At 27.5% G+C, this 22,211-nt stretch overlaps 1 protein-coding gene across 2 annotated transcripts in view; it reads left to right on the forward strand.

Moving 5' to 3' along the window:
• The first annotated feature begins 1,976 nt into the window (after positions 1–1,976).
• LOC132919241 (uncharacterized) overlaps positions 1,977–22,211 on the forward strand; it is a 38,754-nt gene continuing 18,519 nt past the window's right edge. The window contains exons 1-6 of one of the 2 annotated variants that reach the window (XM_060980644.1): positions 1,977–2,378; positions 12,814–13,479; positions 13,548–14,617; positions 14,705–14,892; positions 18,163–18,270; positions 18,352–18,465. In XM_060980644.1, coding sequence (XP_060836627.1) covers positions 2,370–2,378; positions 12,814–13,479; positions 13,548–14,617; positions 14,705–14,892; positions 18,163–18,270; positions 18,352–18,465 — 2,155 coding nt within the window. In that variant the 5' untranslated portion in view covers positions 1,977–2,369. The remainder of the gene's footprint in view (positions 2,379–12,813; positions 13,480–13,547; positions 14,618–14,704; positions 14,893–18,162; positions 18,271–18,351; positions 18,466–22,211) is intronic. The other variant, XM_060980645.1, reaches the window with a different exon arrangement.

A 22,211-nucleotide genomic window follows, 5' to 3' on the forward strand; every position in this document is an offset into this window, starting at 1 on the left:
ATATATTCGTACTAGATTTTATTTTTAAAACATATTTTAAAGGTATTACTATTGATTTTAAATATAAAGTATATTTTAAAATCAATTGTAACACTCAGTGTATATTATTAACAAATAACAATATCAATCAATCTTATAACACATTCAAGTATTTTTGATTTTAAATCATGATGGAATAAATATAAGAAAACATGCAATAATTCGGTTGTGTCTTCCAACAGATCAGTTCCACAGGAGGAAAAAGTACCTTTTATAATGTATTTTATCATCGATTCATACCATTTATTACTTAACCCAAAAATTAATGGCTATTTATAACAATATCTTATTCAATTATTTTTATATTTTAATTTTCATAGGTTCATGCTAATTTTTGTTTTTGATTTTGTTTGACACAACTTTGTTGTAATTTTGGAATCTTTTTACAGTTTTTTTTGTGGTTTTTCATAATACTCCTGGGAAATAAAAATAATTGAATTCCCCAAACCACTCACATCAATTTTATAATTTATAGATTGGATTGTATACAACTTTTGGAACACTTTTGATCACAATAACAGACATAAGGCTTCAAAAAAATATCGTGTATAGTAAAATAAAATAAAGATAGTTAAAAAACAAATTAACAGGATATTATTCCATTCTACAGAGTACAGGATTGCTTTTCGTGCAAATAAGGCTATTGTAATATTTTAAGTTAACCGCAATGGAATAAACGACGCAATATTATCATCATAGACGTAGTATACATAGTACCTAGACTATTGGCTAATAAAATAATAATATTCCGAGGAGAAAATAAAAACTAAATAATTTATTATACATATTGTATCATATATATATTCGTATGGAGATATATGCTATACGCATGTACCCCACTTATTATTTGTGTATTATTATTTATTGTACATAACCGTCATAACCTACCTATAATATGATATTATATTATACACGCATTTATTGGCAATAATTGATCGGCATGAAGGACACCTTACGCGTGGCGTATGTAATAATAATACCCGATTATGTGAAAAGTAGTGAATATTTTTTGTTTAAATGTTTTCGATTTCTCCAGCGTTTTTCCATAATAATATATTGTTATATACATAAATACAACAAAATGCGATGTCGTCGTTTGCATAACCACCCGTACGCCATTGTAATACGTAGTGTAGAGGTACACCTCCTAAAGGTTATTATGTAAAGCTATTCGCTACCGGTGTGCCTATAATAGTACCTTAACGAGCGAAGAAATCTAATCGTAAAATAACGATTGACTGGAATCGCATAAGATCGAATAAAATTACCGACCTTAATGCCTATTTATAATAACACGTATGACGTGTGGTTATCGCGGTGTTCGTAACACCCCGACACTCGTAAATAACTCGTGAATCGCAATCGCATCGGCGCACGACGAGACGACAAAAATCGAAATACGGAGGAATCGTTAGAATAAATAAATAATATGAACATACAATGTCCTGGTGACTGGTGTCCTACGCTCCTACGGTGGTTTCTTACTATAATATACTGTGCCCTGAAACGTTGACGGAGTACGTCTTGTCGACTCCATCAGTTATAAATTATAATATATTATACTATTAATACGTATTATAGGTACGTAAGGTACGTGAATTGCGTCCGTCTCTAGGAAAGGTTTAAGACGTGAACCGGGAAAAAAAGAAAAGGATCTGCCGGCTACCGGTTGTTGTCCGTCCGGAGCGCTGAGTCCAGATTGTGTTCGGGGCGCGATCTATGACGATCATTATTATTACTATTATATTGGCGGGAAGAGTTGCGCGAAAAACGGGAAAAATAATGTTATCCTATAATAATAACAATACGTAAAGGTACATAGACGCACACGCTCGACGCGCGCTAACATCGCCGCCGCCGTTGTATTGATCGCCGAACGAGCGCGCCGCCGCCGAACCGCCCCACCCCGCTGCCGTTCACTCCTGCAACGACTACGACGGACGCAGCACGACGCGACCGCCCTCAGTCCACCGCCGTCCGTGTCAGCGTCGATTGTCGTTGTTTGATCCGTCGTCGCCGCCGCCGCCGCCGCCGCCACTGCCTAAGAACAACTAACGCAAAACACCCTCCCCACTATCCCGTTTGCGGATTTTGTTTTTCGTTCCGAAGTTATAATAAAACATTTCTCGCGGCTCGCTGGTCGCCGTATATTTGGACGATATTTGCTAAGATATCTGATTATTTGTTTTTCCTTTCCGTTTCGTCGTTTACAGGATTTTTTTGTATGTGCGCGATTTTCACCGTTTTCCAACGCGGTAACCCGCAGCGGAGACACCTGCAGCAGTCGTCGTAGTTCGCGTACAATCGCCTCGCCGCACAGTCTCGGCGAAATGGCCAAGGTAAGAAAACTGAAGAACAATAAATAATAATATTAGTCGTGATAAAAATTGGTTTTATGGGAGAGGGACACACAAAATAATAACACAACAATTGCGTCCGTACGTCCCATTGTTTTCGGAAATCGCGTCCGACTTACAACGCGACGCCGTGACAAAATATAATACCCATTATGATAATAAACGTATAAAATAACGAACGATTGTCTCGACACATAATAATCATAACATTACGTGTATTGTTATCGTTTCTCGCGCGTATCGGACGACGACGATGACGACAAAATCGTGTAATTTCAGTAGGTATATGCTCGACGTGCTGTCGTCTATTTTTACATAATATTCGGGTCAGGTGTCCGCCGTCCGCGTGCGGTTTTCCGCGCGTATGGATTCGTTGTGGCGGCGGCGTTAGTGCCGGCCCGTGCGGAAATGCCTTCGAGTGTTCGAGTAGCTCGTCTAGTGGCTATTGTGCAGTGTAACTCCCGGTGGAGGCGCCTCACCTCTGGAAACAGGAACGCTGTGGATTTTTCGCGCGGTTCTAGGAAATAAGCGTTTTCTGCGGACGATGGTTCGAACCCGCGTGCTGCATTTGTTCGACGAAGCTATTACTGTTACCTACAGATCGTTGTAATGTACGGATTTGCGGAATCGGGCGGACGATAATAACATAATATTGTTATTAATAATTGATAACTTAAACATGAATACACGCGGATGGTGGCTATTATCGAATGTCAATACGGATCAAAAAACATCAATTGCGGTGTAAAAATATAATTTCCGATCGCATTCTAGGTCTCTATAATGCCACTCTACGTCTTATCGAAACATTTGAAACAAAACAGTTCGTTTCGGTTTTTCTATACTGGAATCTAAATTTTACCAATTTTATCGGATATATTGTGTGAATCGTATTTTTGTCGGTGATGATAACCTTGATAGAGAGCTCGCCCAACCAGCCATTTCCCAATATATAATTTACGAACGATGATAATAATAATAATACGTACTGTTGTATAATGGGTGTAGAGATATCCAACAGTATATAATTGTCACACATAGACATAATATAGTAGGTACGTTTTTTTTAACGTGATACTAATTGTCAATAGGTACTCTGGTACTCATAATAATAATAGAATGATACACGGCTTGTAGTTTGTGCCATCGTCTATAATTGCACAACGTACTAATATATTATAAAGCTATTGCTTTTTTTTTTTTTTTTTTTGAGATAAGTATTGGTATAATATACTTGGTTAATATTCATGTTTACCATTGAAACGACCTATTTTAAAATTTTGAACAACACGTATGTGTTTTATATTATCACATCATTATAATCTATACACGAGTATGTTTACCTGTAACACAAAACCAACAGTTCAAAGCGTTCAAACGTTACGGTCTACCCTATTTATTTACTCAGGTGAATCCTCGATGTTTGAATATCTGCGTTTGCGAATTGACAGTTTGTAGTAGGTATTATTCCTATTTAGGACATCTAGGTTCCTGTGATGTTACAAAAATGTAGGTGCTGTTTTTTTGTTTAAAATATGTTAAGGCTTTTGGAAGTAATGAAAATCGTTGCTTTACGTTAGGTTACTAATTTTTAACAATTTTCCAACCTAATAAACAGTATAAATAATATGTAATATTTACCTATATTATGGTTAAAAATAATAAATATAGATATAAATAATTTTTGAGTGTTATAATACATGCAAATACTGAAAAGGTTTACATATTTTTATTATTTTTTTACTCTATTTACGTATCAAGATGTATAAGTATAGACCTATATTTTGTTGGATGTTGGTAGTGTTGAATGTTGATACTAATAGGTAAGTGAGATCTCACGTAATTGTTACGTAACTAGTCTACAAGATTTAATTGATTTATAACATAATATATAATATTGTGTTGAATAATAAATACATCATTAGGTAGTATACCTATTTAAGTTTTTGTGTTCACTTATTTATTTATTTTTTTATTACTTGAATTATTATATTATTATTAGGTATTTCGGTATTTCAATGAATATATTGTTAATAAAGAATTGCGTATTCATTATTAATTGCAATATAAGAAATAATAACATTAATTGAATTGATTTATATTAATAATAAGTATGAACTATGAATAAGTATCGTAAAAAGTTATGCGATCTTGGACCATGCAACAAGTCTTCGGTATGATACATTATACTGATACAAATATGCAATAATCGAGGTAATAATAATGTAGATAGTAGCTTACTTTTAAGCTATTTCTTAATAAATAGGTTGGTAAAAACGTCGCATTGTTAACCCATTTAAAAAAAACAATAGTTACTTTAAATCTTTTTTTCATTAAATTAATATAATTTAAGTTGAAAATATGTATAAGCTAATATAATCAATATTCGGTTTTAGAAAATGTAATTTTTCTTTTTTTTTGAAAACTTAAATTAAGACTTGAGTTATTTTATTATTTTATCTTATTGTAATGTTGGTTAGGTACAATTAGTTCAACAATTATGCATTTAATTACTTATTAATACATTTGTAAATAAAACGTATTTACTATATATTTTACGTAATATTCTTAAAACTAGTTTATTATATTTCACGCAATATTATAATTTAATATTTCACATGATACTAATTTTGATACAAGTAATTATTTTTGCAGACTCGAGATCAATTGAATTGATAGTTGTATTATTTCTGAATTGTTTACGTATTAATTTTTTTTTATTCAAATTCAGGGTCTAAAATTATCCTTTATGGTTATTATATAGTTGGTCAATCTAAAATCGTTTTTCAAAATACAATGGTTTACTACCTCTGCTGTTGATCAACTTATACGTGTATATTTCAAATTTAAAAATTATTTTCACAGTCAATTCATAAGAATTTTATCCCTATTAAATATAATATTATATGGGTAATACGCTATTATATTGACAGTAGATATTTTATTCGCTCGTTGTAAAAAGTTTCTCAAATCATTAGTTTTTATATTAATATTATTTTCAAACATATATTTGAAAGATGTAATCAAATTAATAGATATTTTTTTAAGGTAACTAACAAATTAATTAGGTATACTTTACTACTTTTTATGCATATTACAAAATTATTGATTTTTTTTCGAGTTAACCTTAAAGATAATTTTAATAATATATGCTATTATATATTGTATAACATTTAATAATATACCTTGAGTTGTGTTCTATATTATTAATTACATTCTCCGAATTAACTGTGAAATCATTTTAATTTACGTTCACCTGAACTATATTATGCCAATTTAGTACTTGCTTGAATTTTATTCTGATAAGCCCGGCTGGAATTAAATACATTTTTTTTTATCAATGTTCTTGATTAATTTAAGTTTCATATTTAAGGTAAAGGAAGGTGAAGCCGTTAAATGTTTACATTTATGATTTCATATTATATATTATATTTAAAACAAATATTATAAAATCAATGTATTATTATAATATACGTATTTTACCTGTGGACTGTAGATAAAATAAGTTTATTATTTTTAATTAAACTATAATACCTAATTGAAAAATAAGGTAGTGCAGAATGATTAAAAAAGTGATACATTTTAAGCGTCCTATAAATCTATGACGTGAATTATTACCTACGCAAGACACTGAAACTTTAACTTTAATTTTTTGATTTTTGTATTTTAAAATATACCAAATTATTGAAATATTTGTGTAAGGTTTCAACTATTTCTTGTTAAAAAAAAATCCCTCCGTAACAGTATACTGTGTACGTACAATTTAAAATTGTATTTCCAATTGTCGTCACGATACTCATTGATAGTTGAATTTATAATACAGGCTATTAATTTATATTTGCCTTAATGTTTTGTTCATAGAATTGAGTTATTTGTTATTGAGTCACATCTTATTTTATAAATAATGTAATAATTATGTTATTATTATTATTTTAATAATATTAAGGATTAGCATTAGATATACAACTATACAAACTAAATAACTCTTGAGAGTATTTAAATGAAAATGTAAGATTGACATAATTAACAGCTTTAATATGTTAAGCTAATTTAAATAGTTTAGTTGTAAATATTCTTGTTACTATTTTAAATTTGTATAGATATAAATTACATTTTTTATTTGTTCATTGAATTCAAAGTTAACAATCTATGTAAAAATTTCGTAGGTGCATATTACAATTTCGGATTTCCGTTGTGCTAAATTTAATAATAATTAGTAATTAGTTATCATAAATTCTTAGATTATAGGTTGAAAATAGAACATTTAGTAGAGCATTGCAAAATCCTCGCGGTAAAATATTTAATAATAGGTAGGTACATCTTAAAATCAGAATATCAGATTAAATAATAAATATGTAGTAGTTACGTATAAAACAATAATAGTTTCAATAAGAGATATTACAATATTAAATGACATAAATATGACGAAGTGTTAAACAACACAAATAACAATGACGACTAAATCATTCAAATAAAAAAATACGGATGTCTTAGGTTTCAAGTCTCTTAAATTTTTACGATGAATGGATGGACTAAAACAATAATTTTTCTTTTTTTTTAATTTAGACATTAGATATAAGGGTAGCTGTTTATAATTTTACAATATATTTATATACATGTAAAAATACTAATCTATTGTTGTAAAGGTTGATTTTAATTTAATTTAATTTTCACACTTATACTAAATGCATGTTGGTATTATACTTTAAAGAAGATTACAATAGATTACAAATACTCATCGGTGTAAAGTTCTGAAATCAAATATTTATTATTTGATTACTAAAATCAACTATTTACTATGGTACCTGTTTATCTAGAATTCATATTAAAATTATTATTTATTTTCAAAAGAATAATAACAAATTTAAGCTTGATTATTTTGTTTTGTATCACAGTTCTTAGAACACAGTACCTATTAGATTTCTAATTATTTAAGTATCTATTTGAAGATTCTTTATTTTGAGTATTGTAAGTACCAAGTAGTATAACTTACGAGTATAAACTAATTTGTTGTTAACGAACGTATATTTCCTGTATATTTCTTAGCTTTATGATACATTGTCAATTAACAATAAATAGTTCGGTATAATATTTAGGTATTTTTATAATACTGATATAACGTTAAATTGTTTATGCAGTTTAAACTTTGTCTTCTTATCGTTTTCTCAACATTTATTTGAGTATACAATTTTATTTAGTCATTAAGATATAGGTAAAATTATTATTGTACAACACATGTAACCGTGTAGGTACTCTGTTACAATTATAATCTAACTAATGCTTTGCTTGGTCCATTATTAAGTCGATTATTAAAATATGAAATTTGAATAAAAAATTGTTTAAATATTTAGGATAAAAAATTTAAGGCAAATTATGCATTTTATGTATGCAATATGCATATACTATTGACCTATATATATTCTATAGAATATTGTAGCATCATGTATTATTTAAATAATATTTAATAACAATATAAACGTAAAATTGTTGTAAATACATTTAGTAAAATAATATTGTGGCTAAAGCATAAAACAAATACAATTAAACTTAAAACCAATTAATATTAATGACTATATACTCTGGTATATTAGTTTATGACAATTGGTCGGTAGCTCATTAAAAACATTCTGTTTAGTAAATTGTTTCAATGCGTTATAAAATGAATAAAGAGGCTATTTGACGTTTGCTCCTTCATTGAACATGCACAAAGACTTTGGTTGTAAAATATAACTGTAAAATATTCGGCCTATTTAGTGTAATGATTCTTGCTGAATATAAATAGAATATATTGTGTTATTGTATATTGAATGTAGTTTAAAATGATTAAGTCCAACTTGTTTAAGACTATTTTTTCTTTAAATTTGTATAGATTTTAAACTGCTGTTAATTTTCATTATAGTTTATACATTAAGTAATAATTGTGTACAATAAAATATTTAAATAAGATATATATATTTTTTAATTTGATGGTGCTTTTATAATAAGAATTAAAAATTCCTTAGTCCTTCTTTCATATCATTATAGAAAAGTAGTACATTATTATTTTAACTTTGAAGAGATAATTTTCGAATTTGAAATACGATTCTTAGCCAAATTGGATTTACTCAATCATAGCCTTGCTTTTTTAATATTTAATTTTCTGTATTATAATACCTATTATTTTTTATCGTGATCCCTATTTGTATTTTATAAAGAATCTTAACAAATCGATTAAACTACCTAATAATATTAAAGTAGCTATTGTATTCTATGAAAGTAGTTAATTTAAATTTTAAATATTTTATTTATAAGCAAATTCGTATATTGATTAAATATGTAGGTAATGACACTAAAATTTTGGTGAAATAAATTTGTTTGAAAGTATCATAATGGAATATCTAAATTTTTTTCTTAATATAATTTATAATAGCTTGTACAAAATGTATTTTTTAGTTTTGTATATATTTTTAGATGTTATTTGAATGAATTTGAGAGATTCACACCCATGAAATTTAATTTCTGTGTTCCCGAACCGCGTAGGTTTTGTAAACATTTAGACCGTATTTTAAAAGCCATATGTTATAGTGTAAATGGTTGTTATATACGTTGATAATTAGTATTTTTATTTTGGCATACTTCCATACTGTTTTGCGACTGTATGGTGCACACAGCCACACAGGTATATCAGACATTTACATAATACTACAACTTATTATTTTGCATTGTATTATAGTATTTAGCTTTAATTTATTCAGTTCCTGAGGTGATACACGTACACATCATATAATATTATTATGACGTGTTATAGGTACAATGTTTATTTCACTCGAAAACTAGTCCCATTGATATGCATCAATGATGTTTTATCCTTTCAATTTTAATTGGGCGTCACCTGACTAGGTACGGTGTGTGTGATGCGATTTGTAATAAAACGTAATCATTAGGTATTGCAATAAGTCATTACCGAAATTAAAAAATATATCACATTCTGTTTTTACTTTTTATGTAGAAAACAAATAAAATGTTTTGGCATGATTAAAATTGAAATTTGTTTTCTTCAATTACCTATTCTTATTCATACACGTTTCCGTGTAAAACAAACTGTTTTTACAGACGATTATTTTTTTGTCAAGTGTTAAAAACTTATGCGAAGTATTTCAAAGCATATAATAATATAGTATTTCGAGTTTATAAGAAATGTTAATTTAAAAATTATTTTGCCCTCAACTTCTGTTGAAAACTTCAATAGATTATCTTTCTCAGTTTCTTGATGTTCAAAATGACTTGCTTCTATTGTGATTGATGTTTAATCTTTATTTTTCTTAGCTTGTTCAAACTATATACATTATTACAGTACGTCAGTAGTCAGTACTATGCTGTATACCTACTACATAATGGTGTAGATACCATTATACCTAATAAAAAAAACATCACGGTTCGCCGATGTATAATAATGTTACGCTTGCACGGTTCGTTGTTGGGGACATTCCAAGGTCTTCTTGGGAAGTTTGGGGTCGGCTAGCTGTGTTCAATACAAAGACCTAACATAAAACAAAACAATACCTTTACTATTTATTTTGATACACCTATATAATATACTCTATAAAAATAATTATTTCTAAATTTTCAAATAAAAATGTAAATCTTACTAATAAGAAAAAAAATTCAATATACTCATATTAGTGTAGTGAAATTATAAGGGAAATAATTTACCTCTTGTAATTGGTAACTAATATTAATTTATTATAAGTACTTATTATATATTAGAATCGGCAAAGTCATAATAAGTTCGTCATTTTTATATTAAACACAAGTTACCTACTCAATAAAAAAATGTTAGCCAACATCAGTTATAAATTCGTAATAGACATTTGATTCCATTGACTATTATTTAATTATTAAGCAAAAATTAATAAAAATATGTTTGACATTGTAAGTGAATAAATGGTAAATTCCGAAAATTAAATAATAAATGTAATGGACACAAGATATACTATCTATGTGTCCTTCGAAAATGTTTTTTTTTAAATTGTTTTAAATATTTATTACTTATTAGCTATAAGTATTAACTATATAAACACTATCTATTTCTTAATCATTTATGAATAAATCTATCGAAATTCTTGAACATGTTTTAAACACCAACCTTGGTACCAAGTTGTTGTTAAGAAGACTACTGGAAACCTTAATTACTTAGGTATTATATAAACGTATTTTAAAGTAATTAATAATCAACTATGTGCCTACTTAAATTATACACTGTGTAAAAAAAAAAAAATGATTACAATTTTATTTTACAATTGTATTATTTAGAAAATGTACAAAATGAAAGTAAACTAGGCTCTGTACACTGTACGTACATATAAATGATTCTTGTATTTGGTGGATTGTTCATGTACTACTTTCTAATACATCTATCTAGATGATACATTGTTATTATGTTTCATTTTATCACTGAAAATTATTCTAAAATAAAGAATATTATTATATTATGGTTTATTTCTTATATATATCTAATCATATTCATATTTTAATTAAAATATTTCATGATATAGGTTTACATGAAAAAAAAAATTAATAATAAGTTATACGTTTATAACTATTAACATATTAAAATTAAACTATATTTACAATACAATTTTAAATTTTAATCATCTGAAAAAAATTATATCTTAATACATTTAAGATTTAATAAATCAGCATAATTTAATGTTATTAAAATATATTCAATTGTTTTTATTTTATTATTAATATTTTTCCTTTTATGCATATTATCTAATATGTTCCATAATAAGTTAGAAAAATTGATTGTGTTTTTTCTTATGATATGGTATTTGTTTTTGTCTTACTGGACTTTTTCTCTCAGGCCAATAATAATTTGTTTATGTAAAAGTAGGTAGGTAGTTAGTGTATATGCATTTGGGATTGGCAGTTGTTTGTGTATACCTATTGTTGGGTATCAATTGTTGTGAATAATTTTAAATTATGCTCTCAATTGTTGAAGCCTATGCCCTGAAAAAATAGGTCGGCAAAAAATGTAGCCAATAATTTTTTGGGTTCTAGCCATGTAATAATATTATAAAAACACAAATTAGTTTCATAGTGCTAAAATGTCCATAATCGAGTACTATAATCTATTTCTGGTACTAGAAATCCGGCAAAGTAAATATTTCATGACATTTTGGTTTTAGAGTAAAGGTACCTACATTAACTTAATCTCAAAAACTAAAGCTTTAAATGTTAGGTTTAAACTATTGTATTTAATGAGTATCAATTGTTAAAAGAATTCTAATAACTGTTTAGTTTTAAATGTATTAATGTAATCTTTATTTAATTTTCAAATTCTAAATTTCCAATTATTCACATTTTTTAAATCATAATATAATATTAGACAACTAATCAAATGTTTATAATTTTCTATAATTTTTAGTTTGAATAAAAAAAAATAAAAAAGTATTTTAAGTAGGTATTTATTGCAGATATTGGCTAATGAAATTATTATAGATACACTTATATTATATTATATACTATTATTATATTATATTATATTATATTATACAAGCATATGATGCATTTGTCTAATATTTTAATATTATTATGTGAATTTAAGATATAATTTAATTCTTGATTTAATTGTTCAAATAAAATTATTTGTTATAATATTATTACATTTTAGTTTTATATAAAAGACAATCAAATTATTGAAACAGTTGTCATGGTTATGATATAAAAAATAAAAATGTAGAGGAAGTGACTGCACCTGTTAACAACTAAATGGGATTGTTCACTTGTATAGGGCACAGTGTTTGCAGACAGTGTAGTTCCTGCTTGCTCCTCTGTGTTCTACATAAATATGTATATTCTATCCAACAAAAAATAAAAATAAAAATAAAAACGATCATACCTGCTTAACAATTTAATTCTAGTTTGTTATTAAACAAATAATTCAAAGCATAATCTAACAATAAACATGATTATTCGAGCACATAATATAAAGAATTATTATTCCCCAAGTCATAACTCATAGGCAGGCAAACTTAAAAGATTTGATACACATATAAAAGTTTTAAAAATATTTAGAATTTTTATTATGTATATATAATTTTGTAAATTTAATGTTTTTGCATGGAAATTAGAAGTATTAATGATGTTTTGTATTTTTAATTTTCTATGTTCTAATTATGAATTTTACATATTTTAATTAATTAATACCTATTATAATATAACTAAGCTATATAATAGTGAACAGGGTGTTTAAAATATAACAATTAATTTAAAGTGATCAAGAAATGTAGTTTATATAACCTAAACATATTAAATATTCACTAGACACATATTATAATATCTACTGAGTATTTTACTCATGTATGTTATAAATATTAGTTTTTACTCTTATTTAATATTTTTATACTAATGATTATATTTATTTATGTTCTAGGCTCCAGGAGAAAGCAAGATACCTGTACTGCATTCTAATCAACTAAGATCTCGATTTTCTAATATTTCAAGTAAAGTCCGTTCGCATCTTGATGGTTCTTATCGAACTTCGTCTCCATCAATGCTGTTTGGACTTTTTAGCAATACTGAAAATAAAGTACATCCACCCACTCGCCCATCATCACTTTTTAAATCAACTAGTCGTACCACAGTGTCTGAAAAAGATGTTGGAAGTTATGTTGAATTAACGAGACATTCAAAAACCGGCATTCTTAGGTATTTTGGTAAAACTGTGTTGGGTCCTGGTGATTGGTGTGGAGTAGAAGTTGATAGTGGACACGGAGTTTGTGATGGATCTATATGCGGAGTAAGATATTTTTCTTGTCGTGATCAATGTGCATTGTTTGTCTTGGCACACTTGGTACGTATATCCGAGTGTCAAAATGTTGTTGATGACAAAACCGAAGCTGAACTCATGTCTGATGATGGCTGTACATCTACTTTGGAAAATTGGGATTTAGATATTCTTAAAACAGAATTTCCATTTGAATGCACTGACAGTCTTGGAATATTGTCACCAGATCAAATGGTTGAATTTAGAGGCGATGAAGCAAGTTATGAAGTTCCAGGTCTTCTTTTTAAAATGTCACCTCATCAATTAACAGAAGTATGTATATTAATTTTAATAATTATTCAAAAACTTTATGTTACTTATTATTTGTTATTATGTTTCAGTGTATTTCTGATGGGGATGTAACAATGAATGATTTAGAAACAATTTCTATGCCTAAAGATGACGATTTAGTTTCTCCAGTTCTGTCTTCAGACCCCTCTAATCATACAGTGTCTGAACATGATAGTGCAAGTGCCTATCCAAAACGCTCAACTGTTTCTTTTGGACATGTTTTTTACGATAATTTTACAATAGATCGAACTCCATCATTAGAAGATTTACCCATGGATGATTTTTCATCAAAAACAACAACTGCTGTGGTTCCAGTCCCTAATATTCCTACAATAAACACAGTTGTTACAAGCATAACCAGTGTTAGTAGTCTTGATACTGGTTATCAAGGTGATTGTGAAACTAGTCGTCCTACAAGTCGTGGAGCTACGGTTAAACGACTTGGACCAACTGAACCAATGACAGATTCAGATTTTTTTACTGAGAGTGAAGCAGAAGATCATTGTCATCGTAAAGCTATAGTTATTGATGGTACATTATACTCTAGGAGAGATAATATTAAACCTGAAACTCAACCAGATAATCACAACAACCCTGGTCCCACTATTGAGGAAATGGACTCAAGCGGTGTTTATTCTGATTTTGATAGAATATTTGAGGAGCCACCTGTACTAAAAGACAGTTCAGAACCAGTTTCTTCAAATAATTCAACTTCTCCCTCATCTGTTAACAGTCAACAAATTCATATAGATGCAATAGATCAACCATCTTGTTCAACGATACCGGAATGTACAGAAGATGCATCAAGTCCTGCTAGTAAACGTTACAAACGACCAACACCAGTAAAACCTAAAACCTTGGAGGTACGACAAGATCAGGAAAACAGAGCTCCAAGAACTAGAAAACCAGCAGGCCGTTGGGACGCTGTAATGAATAAGATAGAAAAAAGTAAAACTGATCAGAAGATCCGTATCAATCGATTGAAGGATGTCAAAAGCAAGATTAATTCTATTAATCCATTGACAATACCTTATACTAACAGGTTAAAAGAATCTCCTACAAATAGTGAACCATTACCTGTCAGATCTCATAGAGAAAATACACCTTTGAAAGCCAAAAGGTATTTGTTGTATAGTGACCTACCACCTACCTATATAATATTTATTAATTATTAATCAGTTAATATAATATTTAATTATATTTTTAGTCGCAGAACTAGAGCTCGTGGTGGATCAGAATCTAATTTACCAATGTCAGACCTAAAACCTAATTCTTCTAGGCAAAGATGTATTCCTAAGAGCTCTCAAAACAGCTCTAGAGATAGTTCTTTTAGTGATCTTAGTGGAGAAACCAAAATTACATTGAAACAAGCAACATCACATCCTTCTTTAGCCAGTAAGTAATACATATTATAAATTAAATGATAAAAAATATATATATTAATATAATATACAGTGTTAACAGAAATAACTGACAAATATAATTAATTAACTGTGTAATAATTTTTTTTATTATCATTTATCAGTAAAAAAAAATGTATAATATACATTTATATATACATATATTTTTAAAAGTTTGGAATAAAAGTATTAAATTCTTAATTAATTATATTTAACGGTTCATTTTGTATCATTCTATATTAAGTTTAAAATATTTATATTTTAAACTTTTGAAGAAAAATAAGTGTAGAATGAAATAACTTAAAAATTAAAATTTGTCTTGTTTAAATAATTTTCAAACCTATTTAATAAATTTATAAACATTGTAGGTCTTATTATTTCTTATTATTAAAAGCAATAATTTAATTATATTTAGTTAATGGAATTTAAATTATTTATATTGCAGAAAGAGTTCATTATTAGTATAATAATTAATTTGGTCTTATAAAAAAATGATTAGTGTAATGGTGTTTATAACATTTACGTGTTTATTATAATCTTATAGAAATTACTAAATATATTAGTAGTAACAAAATAATTTTTTCAAAAATTATTTTTATTTAAACATTCACAAATACATTATATTACTGTAATACATTAAATAATTAATATTCATGATAAATAATGGCTTAAAAATAAATATGTTAATTAGGTAACTACACAAATATTATATCTGTTAAAACAATAAGAATGTAAAAACAAATAAAATTTATGGTGAATTCATTTTAAATTGAAAATTTACAACAATCAAAGTATTAAATATTTTATGATAATAGTTAGTTGTCTATTATAGTTGTCTATTATAATTGTCTATGTATAGTAGTTATATATTTTATAATAAATAATGCGATCATGATTTCATATTAGATCTTGTATTACTTATATATTTTTTTTCTATACTAACTGCTGACTAATTAATCACATTTTGGTGGGAAATAAAATAATGAATTATAATATTAAAAATATGAAAATAAAAATAAAAAAGAAAAGAAGAATCTTGTAATCCTCATTACTGATAAAATATGATGAATATAATACTATTAGACTAAAAAGCAACATAAAAATATTAGTTTATTAAAATAATTAGACAAAGCAATACGCCCGTAGTATAGGCAACTTATTATACTTTGATTAGCTAATTGTAGTATCATTTTAATATAGTGCAAATTAATGTTCACTACAAAATGTTTTTTTATTAATATTACTCGTATACTTCGTTTAATTTGTTTACATTGAAATAAATAAATAAATAAAATGTTTTAATCGTGAACGAAAATTGTATAATTTTCATAAATTGTATTACAAATTGCCAATCTTCTAAAAAATACTATATTTTGTATTCGAATTTGAGTATATTAAGGTATTCAGAATATGTATTTTAATACTTTTAAAATATATATTTTTTCCTCTTTAATTTTCATCAGTTTTGGAATAGTTTAAAATTAACGTTAGGTAATATTTACATAAAAATTTATAATACTTTAAATACAATACATTATTCTAATTGCATTTAATCAATACATAATAATATATCTATACAAGACCAAAACCACTTGTAATATGACCAGTGACGTAATTACGGGGAAGGGGGGATTAGGGTGTCGTTCTCCCCCCTCTATCATGACATTTTTCTTAAAGACGGGTTAACTACATTTATTTACTGATTTAACAATAAATATTATTGAATGTATTTTTGTAATTATTTGTTTCTGTGTGGACCCTGCCACACGCGTAGGTACATACATTTATTCTACTGATAGGAGATGATATGATAAACACAATTTTTTTGGAGTGGGGCTTATACGTAAAATGTAAAAACACATTATCCCCCCTCCTCCCACAAAAATAACCAAATTACGCCACTGAATACAACCATAAGGGATACACCACATTAATGTCATATATCGTTACTATAAGCTAATTAAATTTCGTTTTAAAAGAAAAACTAATATTTTAATGTTAATAATTTTTAATAATATTTTTAATAGAAACATTTTTTTCTGTCACAAATTTTAAATTTGTAATTATTTCAGGAGTTCGAACTAATCATTTTGTTTAGCGAATAAAAAGAATAAAACAATTATTCAGAACATGCATTTAAATACTTTTTCAAAAAGTATATTATATAAAAGAAATGAAATGTTTATTTTTTCAATTATTTTTTATTAAATGAACGTTTGATAATTAAATTTGACTTAGCATGGGAAAGTTTCTTATGTATGAGAAAAATTAAAGTGTCCGTAATTATTTTTTCAACTAATTAGTAATTACATTTTCAATTGGACTACAGTTTACAATATATTTTTGTTTTTGAGTTAGATACTTCTTTTTCCATTGTTTTTTTAATTTTCTATAGAAAAAAACAAGTAGGTGCCTACGTAGTTGTATAATATACTTTTTTTTACATCCCGCTATTGAATGATAATATATTCAAATATTCAATATTTGAAATTAGGTTAATAGTGAGGTTATCTAAAAAATAGTTTATAATTACTGTGTAGTAAATGTTATATTTCATTAAGTAAAATAATTACAGGATGTCAAATTGGTGTGGCTATTTCGTGAAATATTTTTGTATTTCATGAAGTTGAAGGTGCTATTGTAAATTATACTTATATTATTATATTATTATTTGACCGATAATATACTAACACCGATTAAAATTGAATTAAAAAATGTTTATGCTTCGGTATTTATATTGAAGATGTTTTGATGCAATGATAATGTACGTAGGTACGATTAATTTGCCTTTTTGTGTTTGTTTTATTTAAAAATACGGTTTTCTGAACATTTGAATTTTTGAATTTAATTAATTGCAATATTTTTGTTTTGGTCAACTTTTAGGTAATTATTTGTCCGTAGTGTTAATATATTATCAGTTATCACTATTTCCTTTTAATAAGAAAATTCAACTATTTCCACTACAGAGCCACAGTGGACCTTATGCAACACTGCATTAGAAAGTAAAATGCGGTTTTCATTTATCATGTTTTACTTAAAAGAAAATGTTTTTAGTTTCCGTCATTCACCTTACTTATACCTATCATATTTTATTAGAACTATTTAATCGCCATTCGCCAGTGTTTAATGAAGACGCAATCTCGTCTATCCGTGTTAGGAAACTATAGTATAAGTAGTGGAAATATGCTCATTTTATAAGGAAACCGAGGCCAACTAGAGCGAAAATATATCTTATTCTTCTAATACATTTTTATTTAATTGGTAGTCTTTAAGATGATACGCATACTGCAAGGTATCTTTAGTATTTTCAACCGAGTGAAAACTCTTTTAATTGGAAATTATGGTCACCATTATTTTGAAGATTTATGTTTAGGTTAGTTTTGATTGACTTAATTATATTTATTCTTGAAGCGTTTCTAATAAATGATTTATGATGCGTATTATTTTTTTACAGATAAAAATTTTAATCTGCGTTCGCCGTCAGTAAATGTCGTTGTACCATCGGTGCGCAAACATTTGACTACTACGCCTTCAAAAGCAACTCCTCAAAACCGAAGATTAAACTCAGGTATATATTTTAAAAACTTTCAATTTTTTTAAAAATATATCGCGTACGCGCGTGTGTGTTGATTAAATATTATTACATTTTTATTACAAAATGCAATCGTCGCTTACTTTATTCATAATTAATAAGCCTATATAAACTAATTAATTAAATTTGTTATATGTTGTAAACTTGTATTTTTATATATGCATATAATATATTGTTTCATTATTATTTATTAATATTTATTTTAATAGCCTAAACGATTTTTCATGTATAATGATTATGTATTGATATTAGATGTTATATTATATTCAGGGATCTATTTAGAAATGTCTTATGGGGGGGGGGGGGGCATAAACAATAAGTTCAAATTTGCGTACATGGGGCGTAAAGTTGTAAAATATATCATAAATAATATAAAAAAGTATAAAATATAGTGAATGGGGGGGGAGCACAGGCCCAATGGGCCCCTCCCTTAAATACGCCCCTGATTATATTATGCATCTGAAAATTGTAACTATTCGAAAAAGCCACGTAACATAACCTGTACACATTTTCGTGGTTATTGAATTTTTTTAGATATTTTATGAATACAAAAATCATTATAAACAGAATGAAATTAGTAGACTAATGTTATGTAGACTGCAATGTATGTTATTTTTCTCTTTAATCATTTCGCGATTAAAAACAACAACTTGCAATTATTTTTAACCATAAAAAACTACTGCAATTTTAAAATACACGATACCAATGAGCGCGTTGAACCAATGAAAATCAATGTCGAGAACTAGTTTTACTTGCGGAAGCCCAGTTTTCTTATATATCTACATACATACGAGTATACCGAGTGTAATTCTACCTCTTTGATGTTGTCTTTTTCGTGTTGGCATTATTATTTAATAGATCTTCTGGTTTAATTTAACACTGATGCTTGATATTTTTTTTTAGTTAAAATTCTTAATTTTATATTTATTCTTTAAAATACAGTCGACTCTCGGTAACTCGAACCTTGGTAATTCGAAATTTTCGATATCTCGAATAAATAATAATTAAAATTCCCCTTCAAATAACAATAACACTTAATGTTTAAATAATCTTGTTAACTCGAAAATTAATTTGTCAAGTTTTCGATATCTCGAATTTTCTTATCCAAATTTAGTATACGAAAAATAGTTTATCAAGGCGATTATTTTTTGTAAAACCCGACCATTGTAGTCAACTACATATTTGAAATTTAAACCTTGATAACTCCATACAATAGATAGAAGACCAACAAATATAATCCACTATTACAAATAAAGAAGCGACACTTGTATTAGAAACATTACGTAAATATATAGAAGGCAATGAAGGTATGGAAGATTTATTTAAACCACTAGGTATTTTAGAAAATAGAATTGAGAACAATGTTTTAAATAAACAAAAACAATTAACTTTACACCAATTCTTTAAAAATGATAATATGTAAGTAGGAATGTAAGAAAACATTTTTTTATTTCTTTAATGTAAAATAATTTAAAAATAAACATACTTTTTAAAAGTTTTTGATAAGTCGAATTTTTGTTCCCCCTTGAACTTCGAATTACCGAGAGTCGACTGTATATGTTTATCATTTCTATTATGTCAAATATAATAATAATATACGAAATTGTAGTATAAACTATAGGTATATCAATTTACTGTATGGGTACTCGGGTATTTTTACTGAAAATTAATTTGATCAAATGAATGCTTAAATTGTTGGTATCTACCTAGTTTCGTATTCAATTAAATAACATCATCATCATTACTAGTAGTTTAATCAAAGATGTAGAGTTTTAGACATTGCATTTATTGCATTTCTAAGTTGGGTAAATATATTTGTTGTTTTTTTATTATCAATTATTATTATAGTTCCTATAATATTTGATACGTACAATATATATATACTTATATACAGTTACCTACACCATATTTGTATCGGCTTGCTTTTTTACGTTTGAACATATTTTTATGGGGGCATAATATATACTATTTATTTTATCGTGTTTTTTAGTGATAGACGAGATGACATTATATAGGTGTGTAGATCAGTTGATAGATTTTTCAACAAGTCACGTGGCGTGATCTTAGGTGGGATGGACTGTGTGTTTTCATAAAAGTAGTGGAGGTCTGTGGGAGTCATTCATCGTGACGCCGAAACACGTGCGTGTTACCCGTTTATGTTGTAATTATTTCGGACGTAAGCGCAGGTATATAATGCGTAGGTACATCATTAATCATTATAATTAGTAACCATTGTACAATATCGATATGGCGGCAATCCGATTGTGTCTCTTACGCGGTCGACATGTACGTACGTTTGTTTGTTAGTCGTAACGTTTAATGCGAATCGTATGGGTCAAAATTATAATATAGTAAACAAAAAAATTTTAGCCATCACTGTGTGGGTGACTGGAATGGTTGCCAACGACGGTTCAGCATTCGAAGGTCGGGTACTATAGCGAAGCCGGGCCGTAGCGGAAGTTCTCTTCGAGATGCCACTGCTATTAGTTTTAATCGGCCGGTTTTCGTGAGAGCTCGTCCGCGTATACGTGTACCGGTGTGTTATCAATAACATCGCCGTCTTATTCAGATTCGTATTTATGCAGTTCTAGTGCAAATTGATGTTTAATAATAATCTACATTCATGGATTACTTGTCGGTAAGGTAAAATTTCAATAGATAGATTTCCGTCAGAAACTTAGGAATTCATTGACCTTATTGACAAGCTTGCTCTTTTTTTATTACACAATGAGTGCTGATATAAATATATTATATGCATACGTTTCCGCATATTTCATATTGTTAAATACAATAGTATAGTTTTTTTTACCAAGTCTCTAAGATTTTTACCATGTTAAAATTAAAAAATATGTAATTATCATTTTTTAATATCAATATTAAAACTGATAACAATGTTAGGTAGTGTTAATAAAATATAACTTTAATCTAATGTTTATTTTATAATTATATCAATTTTCTAAATGTATTTTTAGTTATTTAAAGTGATAAAAATTGAGTATAAAATAAAACCAATACAAATATTTAGATTACAATATAAATTATAATAATATATAGACTTCTTTGAACTCTAGATAAAAAGCTATAAAATTGTTTTCGTCCATCACAGATTAAAATAATAATAATTTAATTGAAAATTAATAATGTCATTTTTATGCGTGTATACCTAGGTAATTTATATCGTTTTCTTTTCGCCGTTGATATAACAGCGGGTACGCGATAGTTGTGCATTTAGATGCTTGCTTTTTGAAGGTCGATTTCAGATTTAATTTTTTCTTTTCCTGTGCAATTAAAAATTTATTTGTTATCATTTAAAACGTGTTGATTTTTATTTATTCGATTAATATATACGACTGTATAATAATTATTGTAATCTTTCGTCAACAGTGTAAATATAAAAACGTATTGCAGATACCACTTCTTATACACGTCACAAATTTCATTAAATCACCTGTAGACCGGACCAAGTGGCCTTTCTCTATATAAAACAACGTATACAATGCACGCATGCTTTCACCTACTTAGAATATTTCACACAAACTTCTGGACCGAAAACCTGTATGTAAAACAGTAATATCGAAAAGTTTTTAAACGTTTTAAGGTTTTTGCGTTACTATATTATAGCCACCTATCTATATAATATTCAGATTTTTATTATGGACTGTTATAAGATATCGTCATTCTTGCTGCAGTATTATGAGCCCCAGGACGTAGGTAATTACAAC

The sequence above is a fragment of the Rhopalosiphum padi genome, chromosome 2 (assembly GCF_020882245.1).
Source record: "Rhopalosiphum padi isolate XX-2018 chromosome 2, ASM2088224v1, whole genome shotgun sequence".
In the NCBI taxonomy this organism is placed as follows: Eukaryota; Metazoa; Arthropoda; class Insecta; order Hemiptera; family Aphididae; genus Rhopalosiphum; species Rhopalosiphum padi.